We start from the raw sequence: 27,869 nt of genomic DNA on the forward strand, positions 1-27,869 counted from the left end.
GTTTCTGTGAAGCAAAAAAAACAACCAACTGTGAAAGGTTCTTGGCCAGGAGCCAGTTCAATCACCCCACGTCCCTAATGGCCTCAAATTGTGGGCAGCGATGACAAGAGAGGAAATCAGCCTCCCGCTGTCTCGGGGCCATTTAGCCTGAAACCTGCCTGCGCTGCGGGAGCCCTGAGTGCTGTCATCGCCCTCATCCTGCGCTGGCGCTGAGGGGCGGGTTGGGGGGGGGGGTGTCACCCGGACCCCCCCCAGCACATCAGGGCGCTGGGGAAGGATGCAGCTCAGCCCTGAGGAGAGCGGGGACCGTGACCCGTGGCTGATGAGTGTCCCGAGGGGAAGGGTTTTAGCATTTCGCGCGTTGTCCCCTCGTCCCTCTTCCCTCCGCGGGTGCCCGGGAGAAGCCGCCGCCGCCGCCTCCTGCCCGCGGTGGGTGGGTCCGTCCGGGCGGAACTCGCGGAGCCCGGAACGCGGTGTGCGAAGGCGGTGCCTCGACCGGGCGGGCGGCGGGACGGGCCGCGGGGGGCGCCGCTATTGGCGGGCGGCGGTGCGCCCGGCCCAGCGCTCCCCCCTGAGCGATGGCGGCGATGGCGGCGATGGCGGCGGGGGGCAGCTGCCCCGGCTGCGGCTCCGCGGCGCTGGTGGAGGACGCGCACTACGCGCAACAGCAGCTGGTCTGCGCCTCCTGCGGCTGCGTCCTCGCCGAGGGGCTCCTCACCACCACCTACGCCGAGGAGGAGCACCTGCGAGGTGCGGGGCGGGAGCGTTTGCATTCGGCCTGGTGCAAAACCCTGGGTGAAGAGCTCGTTCTGACCGTGCTGAGTCGGTCTGAGCAACGAAGCGCTCCCCAAGCAGCCGTTTTAGTCAGCCCCCTTGCACGCCCTCAGCTCTGCGGGCTCCCCAGGGAGGAGGGCAGCACCCAGGGCAGCCCCGCTGCCTTCCCCTCCCTCCCTCAGTGAAGGCCCGGCGTGGTTTTTCCATTATAAGGTCGGACCGACAGCACTTCCCTGCCAGGTTTTAGGTTTGGAACGTGTGACGTGCTGCGCTCTGGCATGTTAATCTCTTCCAAGTGTAGTGAAGTAGCCCTGAGGTCATTTGCTGGTTCTGTTTGTAGAGAAGCGGCGGCTTTAAGGGGCCCTGCTCCTCACTATCACTTAACCTGTGCTGCCAGCTCTTGGGTAGTGGCCTCAAAGACCTCTCAATTCTGGTAATTGAAATCTGGGACCGTGGGCATCTGGTTGCTCAAAATCTAGATGACACCGTCCCCCAGAGTCACTGTGAGATACCTGGCCTAACACTGAGTGTTTTTCAGAGGTGGCGTATTCCCAGAGCACTGGTCAGAAAGAGCAGCTGAGCCGCTGCCTGCAGCGAGGTAAGCACGCCGTTCGGTTTCCTTCACACCTTCATTCTCTCTTGCTGCTGCTCTCTTTTGTTTAACGTGGTTCTAATGCTCTCTGAAATGGTCAAAACCTTCGGAGCTGGCAGTGAAGCACAAAGGCGGAGGTTAGTTCTGTGTCCAGCCAGTGCCTGCCTGCAGCAAACTGCCTCACCTGTGCTAAGGGAATTGGGAGACCTTCTGACACTGCAGGAACGGGGCAGCTCTCGTGCCTTTGCTGGCTGCGGTGTGATGCTGAGGATCAGCTTGAGCTGATCTTTAAGGGTGGTGTCTTCTCACAGGCATCAGGCGGGTCCAGGATCTCTGTAAAGTCCTCCAGCTCCCGACGGTGTTCGAGGAAACGGCGGTGTCGTACTTCCAGAGAGCTGTGCAGCACCCCTCCTTCCACCTGGTCAGTCTGGAGAAGAAGGAGCTCCTGGGGGGCTGCTGCGTCTTCGTGACTTGTCGACAGCACAGCTGGCCCCTGACAATGGGGACGATCTGCTCCCTCCTTTACGCGAAGCAGGAGCTGTTTGCCAGCGTCTACCTGAGCCTTCAGAAAGAGCTGGAGCTCTCTGTGCCGGCCCTGAGCCTGGCAGACCTGGTAAAGACACACCTGAACAGGTAATGGGGCTGTTTCAGCCATTTTAGAGTCCTGCGCTGGACACCGGTGGGTGGAAAAGCTGCTGAAATGCAGCCGTGGCCAGGGCACGCGCGGGGTGACCCGTGCGGTTACACAGGCGTGTTGTTACTGAGTGCACTGGGGCAAAAGCAGATCATCCAAACAAGTGTTCCCTTGGACATTTAAACAAGTGTTCCCTTGGACAGCTTGCAGCCCTGCGTGCTACGGGGAGTGTATTTACCGAGAGCCCATTAGGCCGAGTGGCAGTGCTGGTGCAACAGCATCCAAAATTTGTCATCTGGGAGTACGCTGTGTTGTCCCTTGAATGAGAAACGTCATTGAGTTCTTGCTCCATCCAGGATCGGGTACCCCGGAGGTGGAATTGAGCAGTCAAAGGAGCAGAACTGGTGTTTGCTGACGGGCTGGGGGTGACAGCCCACGTGTGTGCTGGAGTTATTACAGACTCTGATGGCTTTTTTGCCTCCCTTGTCACAGTCCAGGCTGTGATTCTTCTCTTCCTGCCCCGTTCTCCTCAGTGTGGAGAGTGGGCAGCTCAGCTCTTAGCTAGGTAACACGAGCAGAAGCCCATCACAGGAGCAGGGCATGTTTGTCCTGAAGGTCCTTGCTGCAGGCAGCTCCCACGCTGAGCAGGATCACCGAGGCGCTGCGTGGCGAGGCTTCCCTGTGCCCTGGCGCTAACGATGGGCTCTTTGCTTTTGCAGTTTTCGGCTATTCCAGCATGCGGCTGACGTCCCTGCCCCGTTTGTGGAGGACAAGGAGAAGATGGTCACCCGAACGATGCAGATCGTGGAGCTGGCCAGCGAGACATGGCTGGTCACTGGCCGGCACCCTGTTCCCATCGTCACGGCCGCGGCTTTCCTGTCGTGGCAGTCGCTGCAGCCCGCTGCACGCCTCACCTGCACTTTTGCCCGTTTCTGCAAGGCGGCGGGTGTCGATCTGCCCCCACCGGCGCACCTGAGGCTGAAGGAGCTTCTCGAGATCCTCCTGAGAATGGCCTCCCAGCTCGCTTGGCTGAGGGTGTTTAAAATGGACAAGAAAACGGTGGTCAAGCACATTGGGGACCTGCTGCAACACCGAATTTTCCTGCTGAAAAATGCCTTCTGCCTGGAGGATGAGGAGGAGCAGCGTGCCACGGCCCCAGGCGAGCACTCCCCTGTCTCTCCTCCATCGCAGGAGGAAGGCTGTCCCGCGGAAGGGAAACGCCAGCGTGAGGGCGGCCCGGGGCCCTTGCTGCCACCCTGCCTTACCAATCCAAGGAAGAGACTGCGGACGGCAGCCCCGAGCGCTTCAGACTTGGCCATCACCGGCGACGAGCCCATCTCCGACAGTGAAATCGAACAGTACCTGCGGGGCCCGGAAGAGATCCGGGCCTTCAGGCAGGCCAAGGCCTGGCCGTGACGGTTGTCTGGTGTGGCCCAGAGGACGGTGCTGCCAGAGACGCCGGGGCAGCAGGGACTGTGGGACCAAAAATGTGAAACCCGACGGTGACAGAGCCATGGCACGCTGTGGGGTTGTGCGGAAGGAGAGGGCTATGTCCCCTTTCACGTTCTGGACCAAAATGGGGCTTTTAATGGACTGACTGCTTTGGGTCAGGTGCCAGGATGGGTTTCTGGCTTCTCTCTCGTTGCAGCCTCTTGTAAAAGGCGTTGTGGTGAGTCCCAGTCCTGCGGGGCGGCATCACGGGTCTGCTGAGCCCGTGGCCTTACTCTGGGGGTGATGCCCAGGGGAAGGTCTCCAGCACCTCCACTGGAACTGGTTTTCCGTAGCGCTGCTCCAGCTTTTCCGCGGACGGTCTCACCTTCTCGCGCTTCACCTCCTCTGACAGAATGGGTTTTGTGAGTGGGTCAAGGAGACACCCTAACTTTCAGAGAGAAAACTACCCCCGTCTCGGTTAAATAAGGGATGTGAAGCTGCTGGAAATCCGCGGCAAAGGTGCGGCTTTGGGCAGTGTGGGTGCAGTGCCGCTGGCTGTTCACGGCAGTGTGCTGCCCGCTCAGTAAAACGGTGCCCTCTTCCCTGCCTGGTGGTCTGTTGTGTTTGAAAGCAAAATCTACGAGAAATAACAGTAGATCTTGGCAGATTGGCAAATCTTTAATATATTAAACAAAACATATCTGCTAGAAACATTCTATTTATATAAAAATGCAAAAAGACCCCTTTAAAGACATTTCTTTGGCATACTTTCCCCTCCCTCCCCCACCTATATTGCAAGAAGCTCTCTGTTGATATGTCATTTGCTTGTAATGTAAACAGACAAAAAAGTGTAATTAATAATACAAAGCTTTTTATATAATACTGTCACAGTGCAGCAAGCATATATAGCAACTCAGCATCAGCAAGACCATGTAGGCTGTGGTATCGACAATGAGGATTTAAATTGTATTAAACACCAGGCGCAGTGAAATGCGGTTGAAACCGTCCGTCGGGCAGAGAAGAGGAGGCAGATGGGGAGCGGCAGAACCGCGTCAAGGCCAGGGGTGCCCCAGAATCACAGAGGGGTTCTGAAGGTGAGACAAATCCGTCACTAAGTGCTTTTTATGCCATGGGCCTGCGGCTCCCCGTCCCCGCCAGCCCCTGCCTGGTCCTCGCGACCCCTCGGGAGGTAGCTAAATAATTAAACTCGTTTGCACGCAGGAGAAGACTGAGGCAGGGGAAGGCCGGGAAGGGCAGAGGAGGCACCGGGCTCCCGTCCCGCCTCACTCTTACGGCTGGGGTCGGCATCGGCCGGATGAGGGGTGAAATGTGGGCAGAGGCAGGCAGCACCCCGGCATAGGGATGGGGTGCTCCTGCCTGGCTGTGGGGTGACCAACCTCCTCTGGTTTTAGGAAACCTTCCAGATCTGGCCAGGAACGGCTCCCAGAGCCTGCTGCTGCCTGCAGTGTGGCATTTTTATCTGCATGCTAGATAAAAAGGGGACTTGTTTTTAAATGGGGAAAAAATAAGTGCTTATCCGAGGTGTAGCCCTCTGAATGCATCACGTGAACTGTCCAAGGAAGGTCCCTAATAAATTGGCATCGATCTCCCACTTTCCCGGGAACTCATCTTACATGAGTGCAGGTGGTTTCTTTGCCTTCCCAAAAGCAAACCCAGGTGTTCCTGAGCCTGCACCCCTGGGTGAAGGACGAGGTCCCGCTTTGGGTCTCTGCGTACAGCTTGGCTCTGATGCTTCGGCAGAGAGGGTCAGTCTCGGCTCCCGCAGCGGCACAGCTCTGCCAGCCCACCCCATTGCATAGCTTAAACCTCCGGGGGCTTGGGAGCCTTTTCTGGCCGTGATTTTAGTGTCTGGCATTAAAACAGTGCAGACAAGCGCCTCGCCTTGGAGCTGAGGCCCCTCTTACCTTGTGCTTGCTTTGCAATATGGCTTTAACTTTGGCAGCTGCGTAACCCACAGGGCTAAACGCTGGCGTTACACACACACGCGCGGCTAAAAGCTTTTGCATGTAGAAACATTTCAGACGGAGAAGCTGCTCTCTGACTCTCTCAAAAGCAGCTTGCTCAGGCTGGAGTCACACAGACGCCGGCGCTGCGCTGCCGGTATGTAAGGGCACCCGGCGTGGTCCCCTCGGCGGGAATATTGCAGTCGCGGCACGAGCAGGCTATTGCCGAAGCGCCCGGGGGCTTGCCCGCTCCTGGAGAACACTGCTTGGTAACAAGGCACTCGCATCACTTACTGATCTGTCTATACATATATACATTCAATAATATAGCTTTGAAAAATAGACATTTGTTTCCTCTGTATATTATAAAATAGCATTTAGGATCAGTCTTAAGTGACATGCAGGAGTGATTAAAGTACGGCTGCAATTCAGGCTGCTGAAGAGCAAGGATTGCCTTTCACCTCGAGACCCTGGTGCCGCCGCAGGAAGCTTTGAGCCTCCTCGGGGGGACGGGTGAGCCCGGCATCGCCCTCCGCCCAGGGTGAGCCGAAGCCCCTGGCTGTGCCGCCTGTCCCCACTAGTGCATGTGGCGATTCCCACAGCGTCGCCTCCTCGCAGACACCCCGTGTGGCTCCGGCTGCGGCTCCTGGAGGAAGATGCTGCGGTGCTGCGGCCGTCCGGTCCTTCCCCACCTTTACACGGTGGTTTCGCTCTTCCAGAGGCCGGTCTTCATCCCTGCCACGCTGTCAGCGCTGGCCAGGTTGATGTCGTACTTGCTGCCCTTGAGGCCGCCGTTGTGGCTGGCCACGTTGAGCGGGTAGGACCGGCGCTTCGCCTCCTTCTCGGCGGCGTTGGCTTGCCGCAGGTTGTCCCTGCTGGCGCTCCTCCGGCGAGCCTCGGTGAAGTCGGGCGCCCGCCGTCCACCGTCGCTGCCTTCCGAGTGGCTGGGCGCCATCTCCCCGTCCTGGGGGGCCCGTGGCCCCACGCGGCCGCTGCTGACGGGGCTGTTCCTGCCACTGTGGTAGCTCTCGGAGTGGCTGTTGTGGAGGCTCCCGCTCTCGCTGGAGGGATGCTCCGAGGAGGGGCCCCGCAGCATTTTCAAGCGGTGGTGCTTCCCGTCCCGGCACTGCTTAGTTCTGCCCCGGTGGTTCCTGCGGCTGTGGAGGTTGCTGGCGTGCCTGCCGGTGCCGGCGGTCTTGCCGTCGGCGGGGTCCGGCTCCGGGCAGGCAGCTGGGCGGGTGTCTGCCTGGCTCTGGGCTACCTGCAGGTTGGTGAGCTTGCAGCGGCCCCCGGCTGAGCCGGCGCTGCTGGGCGAGGAGGAGGAGGAGGCGCCGGAGCGAGCCACCTCTGGGTCGCAGCCGATGAAGACCTGCGAGCCGTCCTCCGGCACCAGCCCGGGGTGGACGTACGCCTGCATGGGCAGCGCATTCCTGTAGGAGGGGCAGCAGGAGAACCAGGAATTGAGGACGTCCCGGCGCCGGACGCAGTGGTGGATGAAGATAAAGAGTCCCAGTGCCACGGCGGTGATGCCATAGAGGCAGCTGAAGATGATGTTCAGGTACCAGCGCTGGGACACGGCCATGGCACCAAACGTCCACAGAGCCACGTACAAGGTGTGGGTGGTCACCAGCGCCCAGAATTGCACCTGCAGAGAGTAGACGCCGTCCGCCTCAGGGCAGGGCGGCCCCGAGTTCAGCGTCACCGAGATGGACCCGGAGTCTGTCAGGAGGTCACCGGCACCCCCCAGCCGCGGCGGCGGCTCCAGTGGCTCGGGGATGTCTTTCCGGCGCGACGGTCGGCACTGGAGGCTGAGCCCGGCGCAGAGGAAGTAAATCCAGGTGACGAGCAAGATGAAAGCCACGGGGACGTAGAAAGCCCCCAGGCTGGGCCGCCACACCAGCCAGCAGCTGTACGGGAGGAAAGGGGTTCGGTGAGCAGACCTGGGTGCCGGCACAGCTGGCAGCCACGCGTCCTGGTACCGTGACGCTCAGCACCCTCCTACCCCAACGGGACGGGCTCTGCAGAGGCGGGCTGGCTGGCTGCCCGGCTGTTGTTGTCCTGACATATGGCTATATAGACCTCCTGGAAAAGGTCTCACCAGCCTCTCCCAGGCTTGTCTGGATTCCTGGAGCTGCCGGTTCCCCTTGCCCAGGTTTGGGGAGGAGGGCATGGGTGAGCAGGGGCACTTACTAGGGGTTGTTGTCGTGGTAGTTGTGGATGTTGACGGCCGCGGTGATCCCGCAGATGATGAGGGGGATCCCACCGGCGATCAGGTAGAATCTGCATGGCGGGGGTGGGGGGATAGTGTCACTGCACGCCCGGAGCGAGCCCTCAGGAGAGCACAGCACGGCTGTGGGCGGGACGGGCTTATACGGCCGAGCAAGTCCTGCCCCACGCTCTGGACATGGGGCAGGGGAAGCTGCCCCAGCTCCCTGCTCCCCCGTGGGGCCGGGGCGGGCGGAAGGGGTGTTCGTACCGTAGCATGGGTCTGGGGGCCGGCTGGGACGCGTCCCCATCCGGCTGCCGCGGTGCCTTCCAGGTCGCCTCCTTGTAGAGCACTCTGGCTTTCACTGCCATCCACAGCAGCGTGGAGAGCGAGGAGTAGTGCAAGATGATGCCGACCTGAAGAAGGGAGGCGATGGTCGGGAAGCGGGGGTGCTGCAGACGTGGCTGCGTCCCCGCCGGTCACCGTCCTGCAGGTCTCGGTGGCCGTCCCCTCTCCCCTGGTACCTACCGCTTGGCAGACGATCAGGTAACCGGTGAGGGTGATGCCTCCCGCGAAGACAGCAGCCGTCATGGCGATGTGGAAGCAGAGGTTGAGCAGCATATGCCAGACCTTCCGCGGGATCAGAATGGTGCTGAGGGAGAGGCACAACGTGCGCCATCAGCTCTTGCCCGGCCCCGAGCGGGACTTTGCAGCGTGTGAGAGAGCCACAGCTCCTGCCCGCACAAATCCTGCCTCCGCTGCTCCGGAGGGATGCTCCGACGCAGCCAGGCAATGGAGTGAGGCTAAGGAAGAAGCCGTGCACGTACGTGCACGCACGTGGGCGAGGGCCTTCCCGCAGCAACGTGGCCCCACGGGGCCGTCAGCAGGGAGCCATCGGTGCTGGGACGCGGGGAAGGGCACGGCAGGAGCCAGGACCCCTGGCTCTGGGTTGTTCCTGGCTGTGGCTGGGCTGGTTTCCATCACCAGCTGTGGGCCGATAGCGCTGCCCGGCTCTGCTGCCGTTTGCTTCACCTAGAGCAACAGGAATGGCTTGGCCACGTATTTATCTAAATAAGTACTTGTTAAGTGATAGATATAATAATTATTATGGGGTTCTTCCAACTGGGTAATAGATGTGGACTGATAGTGTTGCTTGGCTTTAGCTGTTAATACTGGTTTCACGTATCATAAAATGAATGGCCTGGCCTTAAATGTAGCTCATTAAGAACTGTTGAGTATTTGATATAATAATTATTGTTGGATTCTTCCAAATAGGTAATAGTTAGATGTGGACTGATAGAGTTGCCTGATTTGTTAGTGTTTGTTTCGCTTCGAGTAAGGGGAACCATTTGTCCGTATGTGCATCTCATTAAGTGCTCGTTAAGTGTTAAATATAATACTTATTACTGGGTTCTTTCTGAGAAATAGATAATAGATGTGGGCTGATAACGTTGCTTGACTTTGTTAGTGGCTCTTTTCCTTAGAGTAAAAGAGGAACGTTCAGGCCTTGTATGTATCTCATTAAGTGCCTGTTAAGTGGTAGATATAATTGTTCTTGTTGGGTTGGGGTAATAGATGTGGACCGAGAGCGTTGCTTGGCATCGTTAGCGTTTGCTTCACTTACAGCAGGAGGCTTTCTTTGGCCTTAAGCCCATCCCGTTAAGTACGCAGTAAGTGTTAGATACAACCCTCTCTGGTTCTTTAGCCTATAAAGAAGGCACCTTGTGGGTAAAAGTGGGCTGCTGAGGTGGTCTCGCTCTGGCTCTGTTGCCCTGGACCCCTCTGCATCCTGGGGCGGGGGGGGGCAGAGGGTGCATTAACCGTGGGGCAGAGAGGGGCTCACTCCATCCCAGTCGCTCGCGGGGTGCTGCTTTTGCAGAGGGAAGGCCCTCCCGCTCCTGTCCAGCCCACCCCTCTGCTGCCCACCGCCCCACTGTCCCCCTCCTGGGAGCTCATTGGCCCTGGGTACAGGGGGACACCATCCCTGAGCCCCAACTGCTCACCCCTTCTGACCCAGCGAGGTCTCTGGGGGTCTTCACACCAACCCTCACAGACCCACTCACCCCCTCCATGCCTCATGTTGCAGTACAAGACACAGCCGACCAGCCCAAGGCCCCCATTCCCACAAAGGCAGGACACATCCAGCCATCGCCCCAAGACGGGCTCCTGTGGCAGCACCACTTGCCAGGCAGCACGTTCCTGGAGGTCCATCTCCTGGAGGTCCATCTCCTGGAGGTCCATCTCCTGGAGGTCCATCCCCACACACCTTCCTCCTGGAGCTCCTCCAGCCACCCAGTGAGACATCCACCCAAGCACAGCCCCTCCAACCATCACCACGGCTGAGACCGGCACCAAGACACTCACTCACCCGTGGTTGACGATGTAGGTGATGATGGTGGTGAAGAGGCAGAGCAGCAGCACGGCTGTGCAGGTGTACATGGCTGGGTGCAGCACCTCCACGGCGCCTCGTGCCTCGCTGGGGAAACCGCTCAGCTCCTGCACAGCACAGCCCAGCCCATCAGACCCCACACCACTCATCCCCGTGTCCCTATGTCCCCACACCGCCCACCTGCAGCCCCCGTGTCCCTATGTCCCCCCACCGCCCCCCAGGCTCCGCACCCCATCCCTGGGCAAGGCTCCCATGCCCGTTGCTTACCCCCCACCTACCATGAGCACAGCCACGTTGCTCAGGTGCCGGCAGTGCAGGGAGGTGACGTTGGGCTCCCGGGCGGCCAGCTGGCAGCCCTCGGCGCTCCAGCCCCCCATGCCCCCCAGCACCTCAAAGTTCCAGTACGCAGCCACCGGGTCCGCACCCTCCCCGGGGTGCCGCAGCGACACGGCCACTGGCTCCGACAGGTTTCCCACTCCGCAGCCGTCTGCAGCAACGGAGAAACTTGGTCAGCGGGACAAGAGCCACCCCTCCGCCTGCACCCCCAAAGGGGGCTTGATACGGGGGAACCCCCCCACCGCATCCCACGGGCACGCTGCCACCTCCCCACGAGGATGCCCAGGGATGGCTTTGCACTGCAGGAGCACCGGGGGAGCACCCCGAGGAGCCCCATGGAGCTCCATCCCCCAAGAAACGCCCCCCCCAACCCCCCCCCCCAACACGCAGCCCTTACAAGTCCCGGCGTAGATGACCGGTGTGGCCACGCTGCGGCGCTTGCCATCGTCGGCCAGGCGGGAGGAGTTGCCTGTGCTGCAGAAGAGCTTGCCGTTGCGGAAGACCAGCAGCTGGAGCTTGCAGTCGGCCAGCGGCGTGGCCGGGATGGGGCTGGCGAAGAGGCTGGGCGGCAGCTGGATGGAGGCCAGGGCGATGCTGTTCTGCGGGCACACGGTGGCCAGTGAGCAGGGGCTGACCCCCCCTCCCCATCCCCCGGTACCCCCCCGTCCCCCGGCTTACCCGTACCTTGATGTGGAAGCTGGTCAGGGAGACGTTGGGGCGTCCCGTGGTGCAGCGCAGCCTCAGCTGCTGGTCGGGCAGGGGCTCGGACCCCCGCTCGGCCTGGGGGGGACGCCCGGCCAGACCCCCGTCCCGCCGCTGGAAAGCCACGCAGCTCAGCCCCACGTAGCTCTCGGGCTTCACCACGTACGCCTCAAAGGCGATGTTGCGTGAGTTCTGCCAGGCACAGCACCACAGGGTGGCCGTCAGCCCTGGCACCGGCAGAGACACCCTCTGGCACGGGCAGAGAGACCACCCAGCACGGGCAGAGACCCTGCACAAGCAGCCCAACTACCTCCTCCTGCCCCCCATTGCCCCCCCCATTGCCCCCCACTGACCACTGCCATGTGCTGGGAGTTGCTGCTGAGCGTGTGGGCAGCGATCTTCTCCAGGGAGCGGACGATGCTGGTGCAAGCCTTCTCCTCCTTCTGCGACATCCACAGGATGTGGTCATCCACCAGCATGATGTTGCTGGCCATCTCCACGATCACATCCGTCAGCTGCGAGGACAGCACGTGGCTCCGCAAAGAGCTACTGCCATCCCCGGTGGCAAACACCCCAATTCATGCTTTTTTCACCCCAAAAACACCCATCAGGGCTGGGGCAAGCAAGGGACAGGAGCAGCGCTCGTTACCTGCTTGATCTGGTCCACGTAGCCAATAAACTTCTCTATCATCTGGGCCACATAGAGGACATCGACCATGTCCGAGAAGTTGGCTGCCTCAGCTGTGTAGACGCGGAGCTGGTGAGCCAGGGTCAGGGCGTTGGAGGCATTGATGGGCATCTGCAGAGCGGCACGGCCACGGGGGGGGACGGTCACCGGCTGTGCCAGTCCCCCAGCACGTCCGAGCTCCCCGGCCCGCTCCCCGGCTCACCAGCACGAAGGTGTAGAGGACACGGGTGATGTCGTTGGTGTAGAGGCAGTGGGAGTAGTTGCCCTCCTCCCAGCGCCCGGTGCGGTCGCAGCGCCGCCACGCCTGCTTCTCCGCCACCGAGCCCCCGCCAGCCGGCACCGCGGCGAAGGGGTACTGCAGGCAGGGCTGGTAGGCGGTGATGCCTGCCAGGGTGCGGGGCCACCTGCGGGCACAGAGACGCGGTGACCGCAGGGCACGCGCCACCAGCTGCCCCCTCCTGCTGCAGATGGGCACCCACCTCCCCCCCCAGCCTGCTCCCCCTGCGTGGACCCAGCCCAGCACCGCGCCATGACCTGCGGGCACTGCAGTCCCCAAGCCCCCCCAACAAGCCCCTCCTTGGCTCTGGAGAGGGGGTGAGGGTGCTGCTCCCCAGAAAGCTACTGCCCCCCACTCCAATCCCGTACCCCGCTCGGCTCAGCACAGCACAGAGGGGAGCAGCGGGCGGGGCGGGGGGGGCACCACTAATTTAAGCCACATTGACTGTACCTGTAATTTATATTCCGTAACGGCCTCGCCGGGGTTACGGCGGGCGCCCGGAGCCTTTCGTCTCGTGCCAGAGAAATTCCAACACCTCTGCTGCTGGAGCCGGGCTGCGCTGCCGGCATGGGAAGCGCTTCAAAGGCGCTCGCGCTCCCCGCAGCCGCTAATCACTACCAGACGCACGGTCACCTGCGGTGAGCCCCCCGCCCCAGCACGCACCGCTCACGCTGTACGTGGCATGCACCACACCCACACACACCCACACCCCCCCCCACCCATCCCGCCACAGCACCCGTCCCACGGCCCAGCCACCGCCAGTCCCTACCTGAAGTCCCCGCGGTTGTTGGTGACCCGCTCGGCAGGGCAGTAGGACGCGGAGGTCTCCAGCACCACGATCTCCACCTTCTTGCTGACATTGCCCTGGGAGGTGGAGACGGCACACTCCCACTCGCCGTTGGCGGAGACATGGATGTTGGAGAGGATGAGCTCGCTGCGGGCAGAGGGGACGGGCTGGCATGGTGGGTCTGCCCCACAGCGAACCCGCAGCAGTGGTCCCCCAAGCTTGGGGACATGGGGACACACATCATGAAGCACAGAAGGTGCTTGGCATTTGGTACCCGCAAACCAGCAAGCCCTGTGGCCACGAATGTCCATCCCCATCCCATCCCCATCCCCTCTCCATCACCATCCCTGTCCCCATCTCACCTCCATCTCCATCCCCATCCCATCTCTGTCGCTATCCCCATCCCACCTCCATCCCCATCCCCATCTCACCTCCATCCCTGTCCCCATCCCCATCTCCATCCCCATTCCTGTCCCCATCCCTGACCTGGTGATGAAGGTGCAGTCATGGATGAGGCTCTCCTCCACGATGACACCCGTCTGCTCGTCCTCCTCCACCGGCTCATGGTTGTGGTACCATCGGATCTGGGTGCTGTTGTCCAGGTAGGTGGCCGTGCACTGGAAGGGCAGCCGGTCGCCCTGGAAAACCACCTGGCGCAGCGACGGGATGAGGTGGTGGGTGTGCAGCTCCGGGGTGCCCGCTGCGGGGGACACAGCCGGCCGGGTGAGCCCGTGCCCCCGCCTGCCACCGCCGCCCCCGCCCCGGCCCCGGCTCACCGCAGCGGAGCTGGCTTTCCCGCACGCTGCGCAGGGGGAAGGCGTGGAGATGTCGGGGGTAGATGCACGCCGTCCGCTCCGAGATCTGCGCCGAGCGGTTGCGAGCCCAGGGCAGCACCCAGCGCAGGTTGCAGTCACACGTCAGGTACTCGGTGGCAAAGTCCCTGCAAGGGCCGGCATCACGGGGCGCCCGCGGGGCCGGGGCAAGCCACCAGCCCCGAGACCCGCCCCCGTCACGGAACCCCCCTGGTGCCGAAATCCCGGAGCACAAACTCACACAACTTTCAGGGAGGGGAGCTCGTCGAAGACACCGGGTGGGAGGCTGGAGAAAATGTTCCCGGACATGTTCCTGAGGGATGGGAGGAAAGGCGGCATGGAGGGGACCGGGGACCCGCCGGCCCCTCGCTGTGCCCGCACACCCACCACGGCACCTGACGAGGGGGGGCACAGGGCAGCCACAGCCGAGCGAGCCCCCCCGCCGGCCGGAGGCAAAGGGTAGGAGCCGGCCTCAGGATGTGGCACGGGCACAGCCCCGGGGTGCAAAACTGTCAGCGATGCCCCGGGGCACGGGACAGCCCCGGGGGCTCCTTTGAGGAGCCAGGGGACAGGGCTGGCTGGGGGGTCCCCAGGGAGCTACGTACAGCCTGAGGAGGTTGGGGAGCCCCTGGAAGACGCTGGCGCTCAGGCAGCCGATGCGGTTGTTGGAGAGGTCCCTGCAAGGCAAGCGGAGGGGCTGTCAGGGCTGGGGACGCCCCGCTGTCCCCACTGTCCCCGGGTGCTCCCCGGGGGGGGGCTGTGCCAGCACTTACAGACGCTTCAGCTCGGGGAGGCCGAGGAAGGCGCCCGGCTGGACCGTGCTGATCAGGTTGTTCTTCAGGTCCCTGCGGGGAGACAGACGTAGTCCTCAGGGTGTGCAGCAGGGAGCCTGGGACGTGTCCTCTGCCCCGTCCACAGGACGATCCCCAGCCCCCATCTCCTACGCGCAGGTTCCTCGGCAGCAAAACCCCCTGCAAGAGCCTCATTAGCAGCTTTCCGTCCCACTTCCCTCTCGTTATCTCTCCAAAGGGTGCAGGGAAGGTGTGAGGCTCCCCGCCGCTCACGAGCGTGCACCACAGAGCATTGCACGCTCGGGCACGCTGGCAGTGGCTGCCATCCCCTCCTGCACATTGTTTCTGGAGCAGCCGTATCCCGACGGGTTATCTCCTGCACACAGGATAAGAGCTCGCCGCAATTGCCAGCACGGCCCTGAAAGGGCTTTGCAGCCCGCAGGAAGCTCATTTGGGTTATTAGCCTGATTGGAGGCACGTATCTAATCAGAGGCTCGCTAAGTGTGCACCGGTGTGGGGTGGCTGCCGGCACGGTGGGGAGCCGGGCAGCGCCGGTGGCATCAGCCGCTCCATCCAGCCTCTGGGACCAGCGAGGCGGCTCCTGCTGAGCACCGGCAGTGGCCGGGAGAGGAAATGGGATCCATATGGCAATGCCGTGTTTATTTATAGCAGTCTCCACGGTGCTCATCGCTGGGTTGCCTGCTGCTCCGTGCACAGCCCCAGGGACACCCCCTGAACCACAGCCATGAGCCATTTCAGGGCCACGAGCCGGCACGTGGGATGGGGGAGCGGTGCAAACCCTTCCAGCAGACCGGGGGGGTGCAGGTGGGCATGGGGGTCCCACCGGCAAGACACGAGGGGCCACGCAGGGAGAGGAAACCCGGGCGAAGCTGCCTGCACACCGTGAACACACCAACATGTTTTGCTTCCAGACTAAAACTCACCTAAGTGGCTTCTGCGGGTCCCCTAAAGGGGCAGAGCTCGGTGCGGGGGGTGCACGGCCCCGTGCTGCAAACCCCAGGGAAGGGAAACGCGGTGTGACGCCTTCCCGGCCGGCATCGCCCCGGCACCGCTCAACCGACACAACAACCCCCCACGCCTGCCCTCCCCGGCCTCCCCCGACGGGCAAAAGCATGTCCTGCCAGCTCCGATGGCCGCGTCCCTGGCCGGGTGTGCAGGCAGGCGTGCAGGCAGGCGTGCAGGCAGGTGTGCAGGCAGGTGTGCAGAGGCGCCAGGTGAGCGGCGGTGCTGAAGGAACAGCTCCGCTCACCTGCACCGCCAACACCAACACCAACACCCGCTGCACCAACACCGCCGCAAACACCCGTCCTGCAAACACCCATCCCACAAACACCCGCCAAGGGAGACCATCCGCGCCAGCCCCGCTCCCTGCCAGGGCCCAGCCGGAGGTTCCTGGGGTCCCCCGTGCCCTGGACACCCATTCAGCACACACCGCCAGCACGGCCCGCAGCGGTTGGGGATGCAGCAGCCAAAACACGTCCGCTGCCAAAACTCAGCACCCCTGGCTCTGGCCGGTGTGTGGCCGGGGGCTGCAGGGGACCACTGGCCAGGGATGGGACCCACCAGGGACCGTGCTGGGCCCCAGGGGCTCACGGCCAGCCCGGTGCACAGCCCGGCAGGGAGCCTTCCTCGCTCAGTCATTTCCTCCCCGCTGGCCGGGGGCCCGGGGCTGCTGCTGCTGATTTACGATAAGGCTCTTCTCTCCGCACCACGCTTGTTTGTCTTCATGTTTCCGCCGGTCCCGATCCCCCTCCTCCCCCAACCCCGGCGGGATGACGTGCTCCAGGCACAAGAGCCGGCAGCGGCACGGTGCCACGTGTGCACGGGGACCCCCCATTGCCACGTGTGCACGGGGATCCCCCTGCCACCATGCACGCATGGGGACCCTGCAAAACAATTGCCTCCTGTGCCGAGGCAGCGAGCCTCGATGCACGCAGCAAACCCCGGCACAGACGGCCTGATCCAGCCCGGCGCAGACCCAGGGAGCCCAGCACCCCAGGGCTGAGACCGCAGCCACGCGAGCAGCTCCCACGCAGCCCAGCGTGGATGGACAGATGGACAGAACTCCATCCCTGTCACTGCTGTCACACAACCGAGCCCCCTCGCAGCCCGAAGCCCCAAGGGGGGAAGTGCTTTCCCCGGCGGAGGGCAGGACGTTCCCAAGCGGGGCTGCGCTAATGAGCGCGGCCGTCCCGGCTGCATACCGGCCCTGCTCAGACTCATTAATCTCATTACGCCACTACAAATCACCGGAGATGCCAAGCTGCAAGTCCGGAGGGGTGGTGGTCTGTGGGGGCACCCCGCACGCTGCTGAGACCCCGGGAATGGGTTTCCCCCATCATGTTGGGATGCTGAAGCACCCACAGCAGGCAGCCAGGGCGGGCAAGGGCCCCGCAAGCCCCAGGACAAGAAGTGAGGGGCCCTCAGAGCCCTCACCGTATCCCCGCCGCGCCAGCACGGTCCCTCCACAGGGCGCGTCTGCGCCACGGCCCCAAACCGACCCGATGAAAACAATTACGGCTCCTGTCGAGAGCAATCAGGCGCTGCGCGGTGCGATGCTGGCTGGCCCGGGATGGGGGAGCGCTGCCCACAGTTCCCCCCACCCAGGACACGCTGGAGCTGCTCCTCCGACCCACGCGGGGTTTCGGCACGGCAGAGGTGAGCAAGAGGTGACATGGGGCGGCTGCTCTCCCAGAGCACAAAGACTTTTAGGGGGACTCTGGGCACCCCGGGGGCTGCAGAGCTGCGGTTCTCGGAATGGCGGCTCTGCAGTCCCCGGGGTGCCACCCCCCAGCTCCACCATGGCCCTTCCCGATGAGCGCAGTGCCCACGGCAGCCCCGGCTGCTCCCGGCCCGCGCACACGTTAATCCGTCCTGCTAATGAGAGCTCGGTACCAGGCGGCGGGAGGGGTTGACCCCACGCCTGGGACCGCACTGGGAAGGACTTGTCCACGTGGGACTGCAGGGACGCAGGGTGCTCAAGGTGACTCCTTCCCGCTCACCCCAAAAAACAGTCCTGCAGGGATTTCCATGGCTCTAGAATCCCAAACCAGCCCCACTGTCGTGCCCGCCCCGCCATCCCAGCACGGTGCACTCCAACCGCCACGCACCGGGCACCGTGCACCACGGGGTACTGGCACCCCACCCGACACCGTGCACTCCGCTGTGCACCGGGGGCTGCCCAGGGGCTGGCACCCACTGGGGGCTGCAGGTCCCAGCACAATGCCACAACTGGGCACTCTGCACCCCGGGCCCCGTTGCCCAGCCCCGCAGCCCCCGTGCCCACCGGAGCAGCTGGGCTCGGCTGCAGGCCAGGGCAGGTGCACGCCCTGTAACTCGAACAAGATCCACGTTAATAAACGCTTCCTTGTTCGGGCTAATGAAACGCAGGCGCTGCGGGTCCCGCTGCCCCTGGGGAGCCCCCGCTCCCCCCGCGAGTCCCGCAGCTGGCAGCGCCGGCACGCCGGGGCTGTGCTGAACCCTCGGCAGGGCTGTAACGCTCCCCGGACCTGCCCCTTGCCCACCTGCGCCCAGAGCGATGCCCTGCGGGAAAGCCCCAGGCCAGGCGCTGCGGGGCAGGGACCCGTCACCCACAGAAGGGGACCCCAGAACTGCAGCCCCGGCCTCCGGCACCGTGTGCCGCGAAGGACGCCCAAGCTGGACACGGGCTGCCGGTGCACAACGCCCCGCAGATGCCGGCAGCCGGGTCACCGTCACACCGGGTGAGTGTCCCGTGGCGGGAGCCCGCCCGGCCCTACTCAGCGCAGGAATGTGCGAGACCCTCGTGGGGCCGCGGTGGGGAACAAAACGCCCTCAGTGCGCCAGTCCCCGCTCCTGCATACCTACAGATCAAACCCATATGGGGGCCATAAATCTCCCCTTATTACAGCTCCCTCCATAGAGATGCCTTTCATGGAGAGATAAGAAAGTTGACTTTGTTCGGGGGGACAATGTCGCTTTTCATACCGGCCCCCACAGAGCGCAGCCCCCCCAGTGCCTCCCGCCCCAGCGTGGCTCCCGGGGTCTCCGAGACGCCTGCGGGTGCCAACGGCAAACCCCGCGCCCCGGTGCCAGCCCCGCTGCTGCACCCAGGAGCCGATGTCGGGAGCAGGACCCACGTGGTGCTGCCCGCACCCGCCCCGCTGACACCCCACGGAAGCTCTGCCTGCACCCCGCTGCTGCCCGTCCCTCCTGCCCCGACCCCCAGCTCCCCGCCGGGCACTCACAGCTTCTCCAGAGCCCGCAGCCCGAAGAAGGAGCCGTTCTCCAGCACCGTGATCTTGTTGTTACTCAGCAGCCTGTGGGAAGAGCAGAGGGAGAGGGGCAGCCCCATTACTCGACCTGCCAGGCAGCCCCCCGTGCCCCAGTGACCCGCGGGGCCGGAGGGGGAGCGGGGATGGCTGGACCCGCCGCGAGAAGTGGCAGCCCTGGCCAAGGCTTGGGCACAGGTTTGCACGGCCGGGTGGGGACACGGGATGCACCGGCCGTGTCGGGATGCCGTGCCACGGTCCACATGTGTGGCAGCACCGCGTCGGCTCTTGGGGCATCGCTCCCGTACCCGTGCGAGGAACTGCACGTGCGGGCAGTCAGATCCCCACCCCACCACCCGCACCTGTGGCCAGGAGGGGACCCCACGGCACCCCCAGCTCTTGCTCCCCACCAGCCTGACCCGCTCCGGTCACGGCATCGCCAGCCACCCCCGGAGCCTCCCAGCACCGAGGTTTTATCCCAAAGTAAAGACCTTCGCTGGCCAAAGGGGCCCTTGTGGGGTGGCAGGGGAGGGAGGGAGGGCACGAGCACCCGACAATTCAGTCGGGAGCTCATTAAATGTGTCGGTGGCAATTAGCAGAGCCAGACCCTGGCCTGGAGACCGGACCTGGCTCTGGGGGACCAGAGGCGCTTCCCCGGTGCTCCCGGGTGGCTGCGTGGGCACCGCCGATGCTCCCGCCGGCAAACGTGATCCCAAAGCAGAGGGGGGGGCAGCCGCCAGCCGGGGCCAGGAGGGCACCCTGGAGCCCCGGCCGGGGAGAGGAGCGTGGAAAAAAAGGGCTCATTGAGGGCCGGAGCCGGGGCTGTTTACACACGGGCGGGCTCTGCAGCCGGGCTGAATGGCGGCTGTGTGCTGCAGAGCTCCATCCCCTCCGGACACCCAGCCCGCCGCAGCCACCGCCAGCCGGGCTCGGCTCTCTCTGGCCCGGCTCCACGTCGGGGCTGCCTGGCGAGCGGGCAGGAGCGGGACCCAGCTCGGGGGGCTGCCTTGCGGGGGGGGGTGGCTGCCAAACCCCGGAATGGTTGTGGGGAGGGAAGGGTTGGGGGGCAGCCCCCCACCCCAGGTCGCATCCTGTGCTAATGAGGAGCCGCCACCGGGCACTGCCGTGTCCGCAGGGCCTCACGACCCGGCCAGCGGTGGGGAGCGGAAGCGTCCGGCAGCCCCGCCAGCCTGCAAATTGCTTCCACACGTGAGCGGCCAGAGCCATCATGGCCAGGACCATATCTTGCCCTTTCCTCCCCGCAGGGACCTCGCTTTCTCAGGGTTCAGCTCACCCCAGCACAGCAGCAGCGAGCACCGGTGCCGGCTGGTGGCAGGCTCAGCCCTGGGACCCTGCCCGGAGCGGGGAGCAGCAGGGATGGTCCCAGAGCAGCATTGCTCCCGGAGCAGCCCCGGTTCCCGGGCACGGCAGCCCCATGGCACACCTCGATCCCCTGCCACGGCATCAGCGGGGGCTGTTGCTCAAGGACATGCCAGCCTCAGGGGCTCCAGAAGGTTTTAATTCCAGCAACAGCGGATTTCACAACCCAGCAAAGCCTCCGCAGGCTGCGCGCGCATGCGGGGACCTCGGGGGCTCCCTGCTAAAGCTGGGCCGAGCAGAAACCCCCTGGCTTGGGGGCCAAGCCGCAGCGCACGCTGGACCCTGCTGAAACAGCCCTTGGGGGCCACAAAAGCTGCAAATGCAGAAACCAGACAAGTGCACGAGACTCCAGTCTTGGACCTCCCGTGCTTGCTCCCGCACCCTGGCCCGGGGTGGCAGGGGGGTCTCCGGCACGGCCAGGGACATGTGAGGCCTTTGGGCAGGGGGGAGCCAGGCACCCCGGGCAAGCAGGACCCGGGGTCTCCCAGGGCATGGTCTTTGCAGAGGGGGTTACGACCACAGATGTGCGGCCAGCACGGCAGGCAGAGAGCAGGCAGCCGGCTGCCTGCACTGGGGGCCAGCGAACCCAAGAGCTGCACCCAGCTGCACCCATGCCGGTGCTGGGGATGCTCGCTTTGCCGGTGGACCCATGGGACCATCCGCGCCTCTGCCACAAACCCAGAGCTCCCCGCCTTAAAAGGCAACGCTCCCGCGGCCCCGATGGGATCGGCCTCCCCTGTGATCTGCAGCCAGGCAGCTGGGCCAGCAACCCCCCCGCCGACGGCCGGGAAAGCAGCCCCGGCACCCTTCAGCCAAGGGCGAAGCCACCCCCGGGGCCAGTGGCCCCTCGGGACCGGCCGTCGGAGAGTGTGGGAACGGCCGGGGCACCCCAAGCCACGGGCACTGCCCACCCCTGCAACACCCCACTGCTTGGTGCCAGGTCTGCCCTTCCTTAAGGAAAATAGGTCCTCGACCGAAACGAGCGTTTGGCACGTGAAAATTGCGCTCACAGTAATGATTTGACAGAAAGTTTTCTTCCTGAGAGACGCATTTTCCAGGTAGCGATCCCGGCTCTTCCTTTCCCCATCCTGTAGAAGCCAGCCGGGTCGTGCTCCCCCGTTACAACTCACATCCTCAAACACAGTTTGATTTTGTTTTCTCTAGTTTTATGGATATAATGTTCCCAAATGTTTTCAGGGTTTTTTTACCAGGAGTTCTCATCAGGCTCCACAGGACTCTCCGGCTCTATGCGTCTGCAGGCGGCAGAGCTGCGTGTGGGTGCCCGGCACTATCCCCTTAGAGGACATTAACTGAGAAACCCCAAAATACGATGGAATAAGTGAGGCCACCCCGACCCAGCACACGGGGTCCCGGGCGAGCAGCCCCTGAGCCGCACTGGGGCAGCAGGACCCCATGCTGAGACCTGGCCCTCGGCACGCAGCACCGGCTCCGACCCCAACCCTTGGTGGGATTTCAAACCCCAAGAGCTGCCCCCACTCTCGCACCCAGCCAGGAGGAGGGATCCACTTGGGGGGGGAAGGGGATGGGGGGCTGGAAGCAAACCCCATCGCCTCCTGGTTACCCCGGCTCGCCGTGGCCAAGGTGGCTATCGCCACGGCAGGCTGGGGACCGTGCCGCGCAGGGGCTGCGGCGGCTGCCGGGGTGCTTGCCGAGGTCCGTGCGGGGCCAGGGGCGCAGAGGGGATGCGGTGCCCCCAGGTCCCAGCCGTCCGCAGGGCTTGGCAGGTCATGAAAGCGCAGCTGTGCTCCTCAGGAGCCACCGCTCCGCCATGCCTTGGCTCCCGCCCAGCCTGGGACTCCTCACCTCGGCAGCACCGGCAAACGCAAAAGGTACCCCCCAAGCCCGGCTCGGAGCGATGCGCCTGGTGCAGCACGGTGGGAAGGGCCAAGGACCCCACGGACACCCCCAACCCTTGACGTCCAAGCACCCTCGTGACGCTCCAGCACCCTCCTGCCTGCGACAGAGCCTTCAGCCTGCCGGCCGCCCCGAGACCCTCCGGCATCGCAGTGCGTGGGCGGGCGGGCGGCTCCCATCGCCCGCTGGGGACAACCCAGCCACCGGGACAATAATCGGCTAATTGAGCGATGGCTGGAAAAGTCTCTCTGGACAATGCGGGGATTAAGGACCAGAGCGTCGAGTCAAACGGAAACGATGGGGGGATGCGTGGTGGGGATGGGGGTGGCCGGGCAGCAGGAGGGAGCCCCCCCAAAGAGCATCCTCCTGTCCCGGGGTGGGGGTTCAGCTTTGGAAGGGGTTCAGCATCCTTGCTCCAACCCGCCTGCACCAGAGCTCTCAAGGTTCCCACCCCACAAGGCTGCAGGCGGGGAGATAGAGATCCCTTCTTCTTCTTTTTTTTTTTTTTTTTCATCTCAAAAGAGGAGCCAAAAGTGAAAAAAACAAGATTGTTTTTTCAAGCGTGCTGGAATCCACTTGGATAAATAACGGCTCCAGAAACTGGGCTGCTAAAACAATAAACTTCCTCTGGACCCAACCAAAAAAGGACGCGGGGAGACGATGGCTCCCCAGCCCGGGCGCGCAGGGGAAAGGCGCAGGCAGCGGCGCGGAGGTTAATAAGGGGGGGGGCCGCGGTGGGGGCGGGGAGGCCGGCTATGCTTTGCTCTCCAAGTGCATTAATTCAAAGCATATGCTCGCAGCAGATACGGCGCAGGCTGCGCCCCGAGCAGAGCTCGCTGGTTTGCAGAGGGATTTGAGGAAGAGAAAAGAGGGGCCCCGAGGCTGGCGAGAGGTGCCGAGTGCTCCGGCACCAGGAAGGGTTCCGGAGGTTGCAGCATCCCGGGGGGGTACCCCGCAACTCCCAACCCAACGGGGCTGGAGACCCCCCTGAGACGGCTGGGGCTGTCCCCTCCCCACTCTGTTTGGGCTCTCGGGGGCTCTTCCCCTCCCCACGACGTGCCCGGGGCGTTGCCTCCAGCCTCACGTCACGCTGGGCTATTTCAGATGGTGAAAATTATTGTTCCAACCTTCGGCTTTTGTTAGCACAGGAAAAATAAGCCCTGGAGAGAGAGCGAAACCACCAGAGCCGGCGCGAGGCGGCAGAGCCGGGATGCTCCGACGCACCGGGCAGCACCGCGACTCACAGCCCCCAGAAAAACCAAACCTGCCGGAGCTGCAGCCCAATAAATAACAAATAAAAATCTGAAAAAGGTTTGAGAAAGAAACCATCTGCAGGGCCCAGGATAAACCGGCCTCGGAGAGGGGAGTTCAAGTAGAACTGGAAATTGGTCATAAGTCAAAGCCCTCTATTCCCTGCAGACAATCTGTAATTTCAGTGCAATCAAGCTGTGCACATAAATGAGGCCTGTGCTGGGATTCCACATCTGGAAGAGGTTTGGGCTCCCGCCCGTGTGACAGTGGGGCTGGCCGCGGCCGGCGTGGCTATCTGGGTCTTGTTAGGGATACGGTGCTTTTTCCATTAGGCGATTAGCACGGAGGTCAGCTGGAGGGGGAGGGAATTAAAGCCTTGTTAATACACGTCTGCAGAGCCCCGGCACCTCGCGGCCGCGCCGCAGGGACGTCCCCGAGAGGTGCCAAATCCCCCGGCCCCAAATCACGGGGAGACCACAGTCCCGGGAGGCTGGACCCTGACGCAGAGGCCAGGCAAAGGGCCATGCCCTGGCTGCATCGGCGCGAGTTCTGCAGGGCTACGAGTCAAAAAGGGGTGACAGCCCAACCCGTTAAGGTTGGCATCCCTCCTTCCTCCCCGTGACGAGCTGGGGGCAAGAATTAACCTGTAGGTATAAAACGGGGCAGGTGCCCAAGAGCACGTGCCTTGTAACATCTGCTGGGGTCGCACGGGGATATCGTGCCCCTGTGAGCATCATCCCGCTCGCCAGACCCCACGCACATCCCCGTGCCGGCTCCCCGCGCCTGCTCCGTGCTGCGGGCAGCACTTCTGCCCACACCGGTCCCGGTTGGCTGCTCCATATCCGCCGGCTGTAGCTCTCCCCATGGCACGAGTTTCTCAGGTAGGACCGAAGACTGGTGGGACAGAGCTGTGGATATTTAGGCAAGAACCAAAGCTCCCCATCTCCCCAACCCGCCGCCATCCCGCAGCTTGAGGGGCTCCAGCGCCACGGCCACCGGCATCACACCCGCCACCAAGATGGAGCGGGACCACCGGTTCCCAGCACCCGCATCCGTGCTGGGTCTGTTCCCCACCACGCTTCCCCACGTGGAGTTCATTTCTGCAGCTCCACATCTGTGGGCACTGCCTCGGCTCTGCTTTGCTCTCTCCTGAAGCAGCGATCCCCGCGAGGGGCTGAGGGAAGAGAAAAGGAGCCGCGGCTCCGCTCGACGGACGGCTCTCCATGAAAAACCGCCACGTTCCCCTGGGACGCCGTGGCCGAGCGCAGCACTGGCTGCAGGGCAGGTCCCCGTGGCCGTGGGCATCCCTCGTCCCTCACCCCCTGCTCCTCCCGTCTGCGAGGCGAGCGAGCGTTTCTCAGGCGCGGGGGGTAAATAAGCAGCAGCTGCCACGGAGGCAGCCTTGGATTCCTCAGCGCAGGCCTAATAATTAAAGATAAATAAAGAAGTAAACTGAGAGTGTGGGAAAAAGCCAAGCAAGAGCTGGGGTTAGGGACTCGCCGGGCGGCAGACCTCCTCCGGCTGCCCGCGTGTCCCCAGCCATCGCCCGGGTGGCCAGAGCCGTGGCCGGGACAGCAGCGATCCCACTGATGCTCGTTAGCACTAGCGCGCGCCAGCTTCCAGGCCAGGCCTGAGGAAGACCGGGACAGGGCTCCGCTCTTAAGCATTTCTCTGAACAAAACACACCATGCGTCTCCTGCAGCTGGGCCAGTGCTGACGCCGAGCATCCCCGGGGCACAGGCGGGACCTGAGCATCCCTGGGGACACACACAGGACTTGAGCATCCCCGGGGCACGCGTAGGAGCCCTGCTCGCATCCGGCTCACCCACAGGGCTCAAAATTTGGCTGTTCCCAGTGGGGTGTCCACCGAGGCACGTGCAGCCCTTGCCACGTGCCCAGGCCCCGCTGCCTCCTCCGCTCCCTGCCCGCACCCCAGCGGCTCCAGGAGACGCTCCCGAAGCCGGAGCCTCTGGTTTTGATTGTTCCATCTGGAAAGGGTTTAGAATAAATCATGTTTACTGCGCGAGAGCAGAGCCCAGGGTCACCGCATATTTGTAGGTTTCTGCCTACGCCTGTAGGTTTCATGTCACGTTTTAGTGGGATCGTGTAATGCCCTAATGCTTCTGGACGGTCATCCCGGCCCCTCCGAGGGAGCCAGACGGCTCCAAACGCCCCGTCCCACCAGGCACAGCCCACCTCAGCCACTCCGCCAGCGTGGGGCTGCACCGGCGCTCGACTCGAGCTCGACATTAGTTGCAGGCAACTAATCAGATGCTTTTCCCAAATACAAATTGAGAAAGGACTCAAATGTCCCCACGGGCATTTGTATGGGGCTGACATATAAGAAAGGACCGGACGAGGAAAGAAATGAAGAGCAAAGCCTGCCCGAGGGAAAGTGTGACCGGAGGGTCCCATCTCCACCTGCCCTGCAGCCTCTCAGCATCCCCCCACCAAGGGGAAGCTCAGGACGAACTCAGCAGTGTTGCTCCAGAATGATTTCCACTTTTATTACGCCCGTCGCACCGCAGCACAGGTGTGTTTCACAGCCGTACTCCACGTGGGGGATGGCGGCGGCGGCGGCTGGGTCTCCTTTGCAGCCACCCCGTTTTCACGAAGCAGACACGGCCACCCCAAAACGAAGCCCCTTCGCAGCGAGCGCCACGGCAAACAGGAACCAAGAGATGCTTTAGAAATAACAGCGACTCCGGCACGTGAGCGGCAATGCGACCCAAGCGGGTTCAAGCACGTGAAAGCAGATGGGACCAGGAGCACCGCAGCCCCCAGCCCTGCGCAGCCCCAATCCTCCACTGCGTCCAACAAAACCCACCCGAGAGCAGGAGGTGCAGAGTCGGGGCCGTGGGTATGTTCGTGTGGGCAGGCAGGCACGGCCACCGTTGTGGGACAACACTCCAGGCAAAAGCGACGTTCCCTCCAGCAACAGAGCTGCTGGCCCTGCCCTCCAAACCAGATTTTAATTCAAACGTCTCCTCTGGAGTTATAAATAAACCCTACAATCCGCTGCTGCAGCAAGCAGGCGCGCCGGCTGCCAGCGCCGGCCGAAACCCCAACCCTCCCCAGCACCGAGGGCACGAGGAAGCTTTCAGGAACCAAGCGGCAGCTTTAGACCCTTTGCACAAACTGAAACCCACTTACTGGTCCTGATCTCTTTTCAGCACCTATTTCCAGTACAGATTTCCAGTAAGAGCCGTCGCTTTCAAACAAAAACATCCTCCCCCAGCACTCCGACAGCAAACCCCGCGGAGGGAAGCGTGGAGAAGGAGCCCGTTTCCTGGATTTCCAGCTCACGTCCACACTTTAAACCCGTGCCGCCGCTGCGCCGTGGGGAGAGTGGGGTCCTTTCCATGATTCTACAGCCGCAACACCCCGCTTTAATGCGATTTAAGCAAAGTTACGCAGAACCGAGAGATGCTTTTGTGGGTATGGAGTCACTTAATGAGTAAAAAAAAAGCGAAAAAGTAACTGTTCGCGCTGTACTCCCCGACACCGCGGGACTTTGCCCCCCATCGCCCCTGTCCCCACCAGCACCTGCCCGCCCGTGGGAGCGCGGCCCCGGGGAGCGGCCGAGCGGCACCCGCCGGCGTGGGGCGATGCGGGGGTCTCCCCGCTGCGCGCTGCTCCTGCCCCCCCCCTCCCCTCCCCTCCGGGATCACGGAAAGGCACGGAGCGGGCTCAGCGCGACCCACGCGTGGGCTCCCATCCCTCTCAAACCACCTCGGCGCAGCAGATGCCCGGCCGGAGCAGCCCGGGGCGCGGAGCGGAGGCGGGGGGCGATGCCCGGAGGCGGTGGGGGGGGTGGGGGGGGGGGCGATGCCGGGGGCGCGGTACTCACAGCGTGGCGGTGCCGTCGGGCAGCAGGCGCGGCTCGGGCGGCACCGGGAGCCCCCCGCCGATGCAGACCACCCGCCGTCGGGGAGCGGCGGGGCCGCCGGGCGCTTTGGGCCGTTCGGCCGCGCACTTGCAGCCCAGGCTCTGCGCCGGGCAGCTCCGCGCCGCCCCCCCGCCGCTCAGCACCAGCAGCACCAGCACCAGCGCCGCCGCCCGCCGCATGGCCCCGGCCCCGGGCGACGGGCTCCGGCTCCGCGCCCGCCGCCGCCCCGCTCCCCGGGGCGGCTCCGGCGGCACCGCCTCCCCCGCTCGCCGCGCTCCGCCGCCGGCCCTGGCGCCTCCCCCGGCCCGCCCCGCCCCGCCCCGGCCCCGCCGAGGGCATCGGCCCGCTTTTCTGCCCCCGCCCCCCCCCCCCCGCCCTGGGAGGGAGCTTGCGTGGGAGAGAGATGGAGTGCCCCGCGGGCCGGGGCTGGAGGTCGGAGCGGTCCTGGAAAGCTGGAGACTGCGTGGGAGAGAGATGGGGTCCCGCAGGACCAAGAGCTACAGTCCCCGTGGGGTCCCGCAGGACCAAGAGCTACAGTCCCCGTGGACCAGAGCATCCTCCCAGGGAGCAGGAAGCTCCAGCCCCTCGCCCGGTCCCGAGCCGGAGCCCTGGGCAGCAGCAGCAGCAGCAGCAGGGAGGGCTGGAGCCCTGCGTGGTCCAGAGCGCACGTGGGCCACATCGGCCACGACGCGACGCCTCGCTGCAGCATCCCAGCTGCAACAAGTACAGGGTGCTGTGCCCAGGGTGGTGACACGCACATGGCCCCACCAACCCTCCTGCACGTGGGGTCTCTGTGGCCTCCCGCCGCCTGCCGGGACCC

The 27,869-nt window shown here is 63.7% G+C and overlaps 2 protein-coding genes across 2 annotated transcripts; one reads left to right on the forward strand and one right to left on the reverse strand.

The window, feature by feature from the left end:
• Positions 1–550: 550 nt before the first annotated feature.
• On the forward strand, positions 551–4,142 carry BRF2 (BRF2 general transcription factor IIIB subunit). The gene is made up of 4 exons (XM_075736843.1): positions 551–750; positions 1,313–1,372; positions 1,678–1,999; positions 2,720–4,142. The coding sequence occupies exons 1-4, from the start codon at positions 579–581 to the stop codon at positions 3,414–3,416; spliced, it is 1,251 nt and encodes a 416-aa protein (XP_075592958.1). The 5' UTR covers positions 551–578; the 3' UTR covers positions 3,417–4,142.
• ADGRA2 (adhesion G protein-coupled receptor A2) lies at positions 4,094–27,316 on the reverse strand. Its single transcript, XM_075736840.1, has 19 exons — positions 27,011–27,316; positions 18,631–18,702; positions 14,366–14,437; positions 14,198–14,269; positions 13,834–13,905; positions 13,557–13,720; positions 13,267–13,480; positions 12,763–12,927; positions 11,919–12,120; positions 11,678–11,827; positions 11,382–11,543; positions 11,011–11,220; positions 10,724–10,925; positions 10,269–10,477; positions 9,970–10,097; positions 8,130–8,253; positions 7,872–8,017; positions 7,586–7,675; positions 4,094–7,302 (listed from the first exon to the last, which is right to left on the reverse strand). Exons 1-19 carry the CDS (start codon positions 27,226–27,228, stop codon positions 6,090–6,092), a joined length of 3,885 nt encoding a protein of 1,294 aa, XP_075592955.1. The 5' UTR covers positions 27,229–27,316; the 3' UTR covers positions 4,094–6,089.
• Between the last annotated feature and the right edge of the window lie 553 nt (positions 27,317–27,869).

Source organism: Balearica regulorum, chromosome 27 (genome assembly GCF_011004875.1).
Source record: "Balearica regulorum gibbericeps isolate bBalReg1 chromosome 27, bBalReg1.pri, whole genome shotgun sequence".
In the NCBI taxonomy this organism is placed as follows: domain Eukaryota; kingdom Metazoa; phylum Chordata; class Aves; order Gruiformes; family Gruidae; genus Balearica; species Balearica regulorum.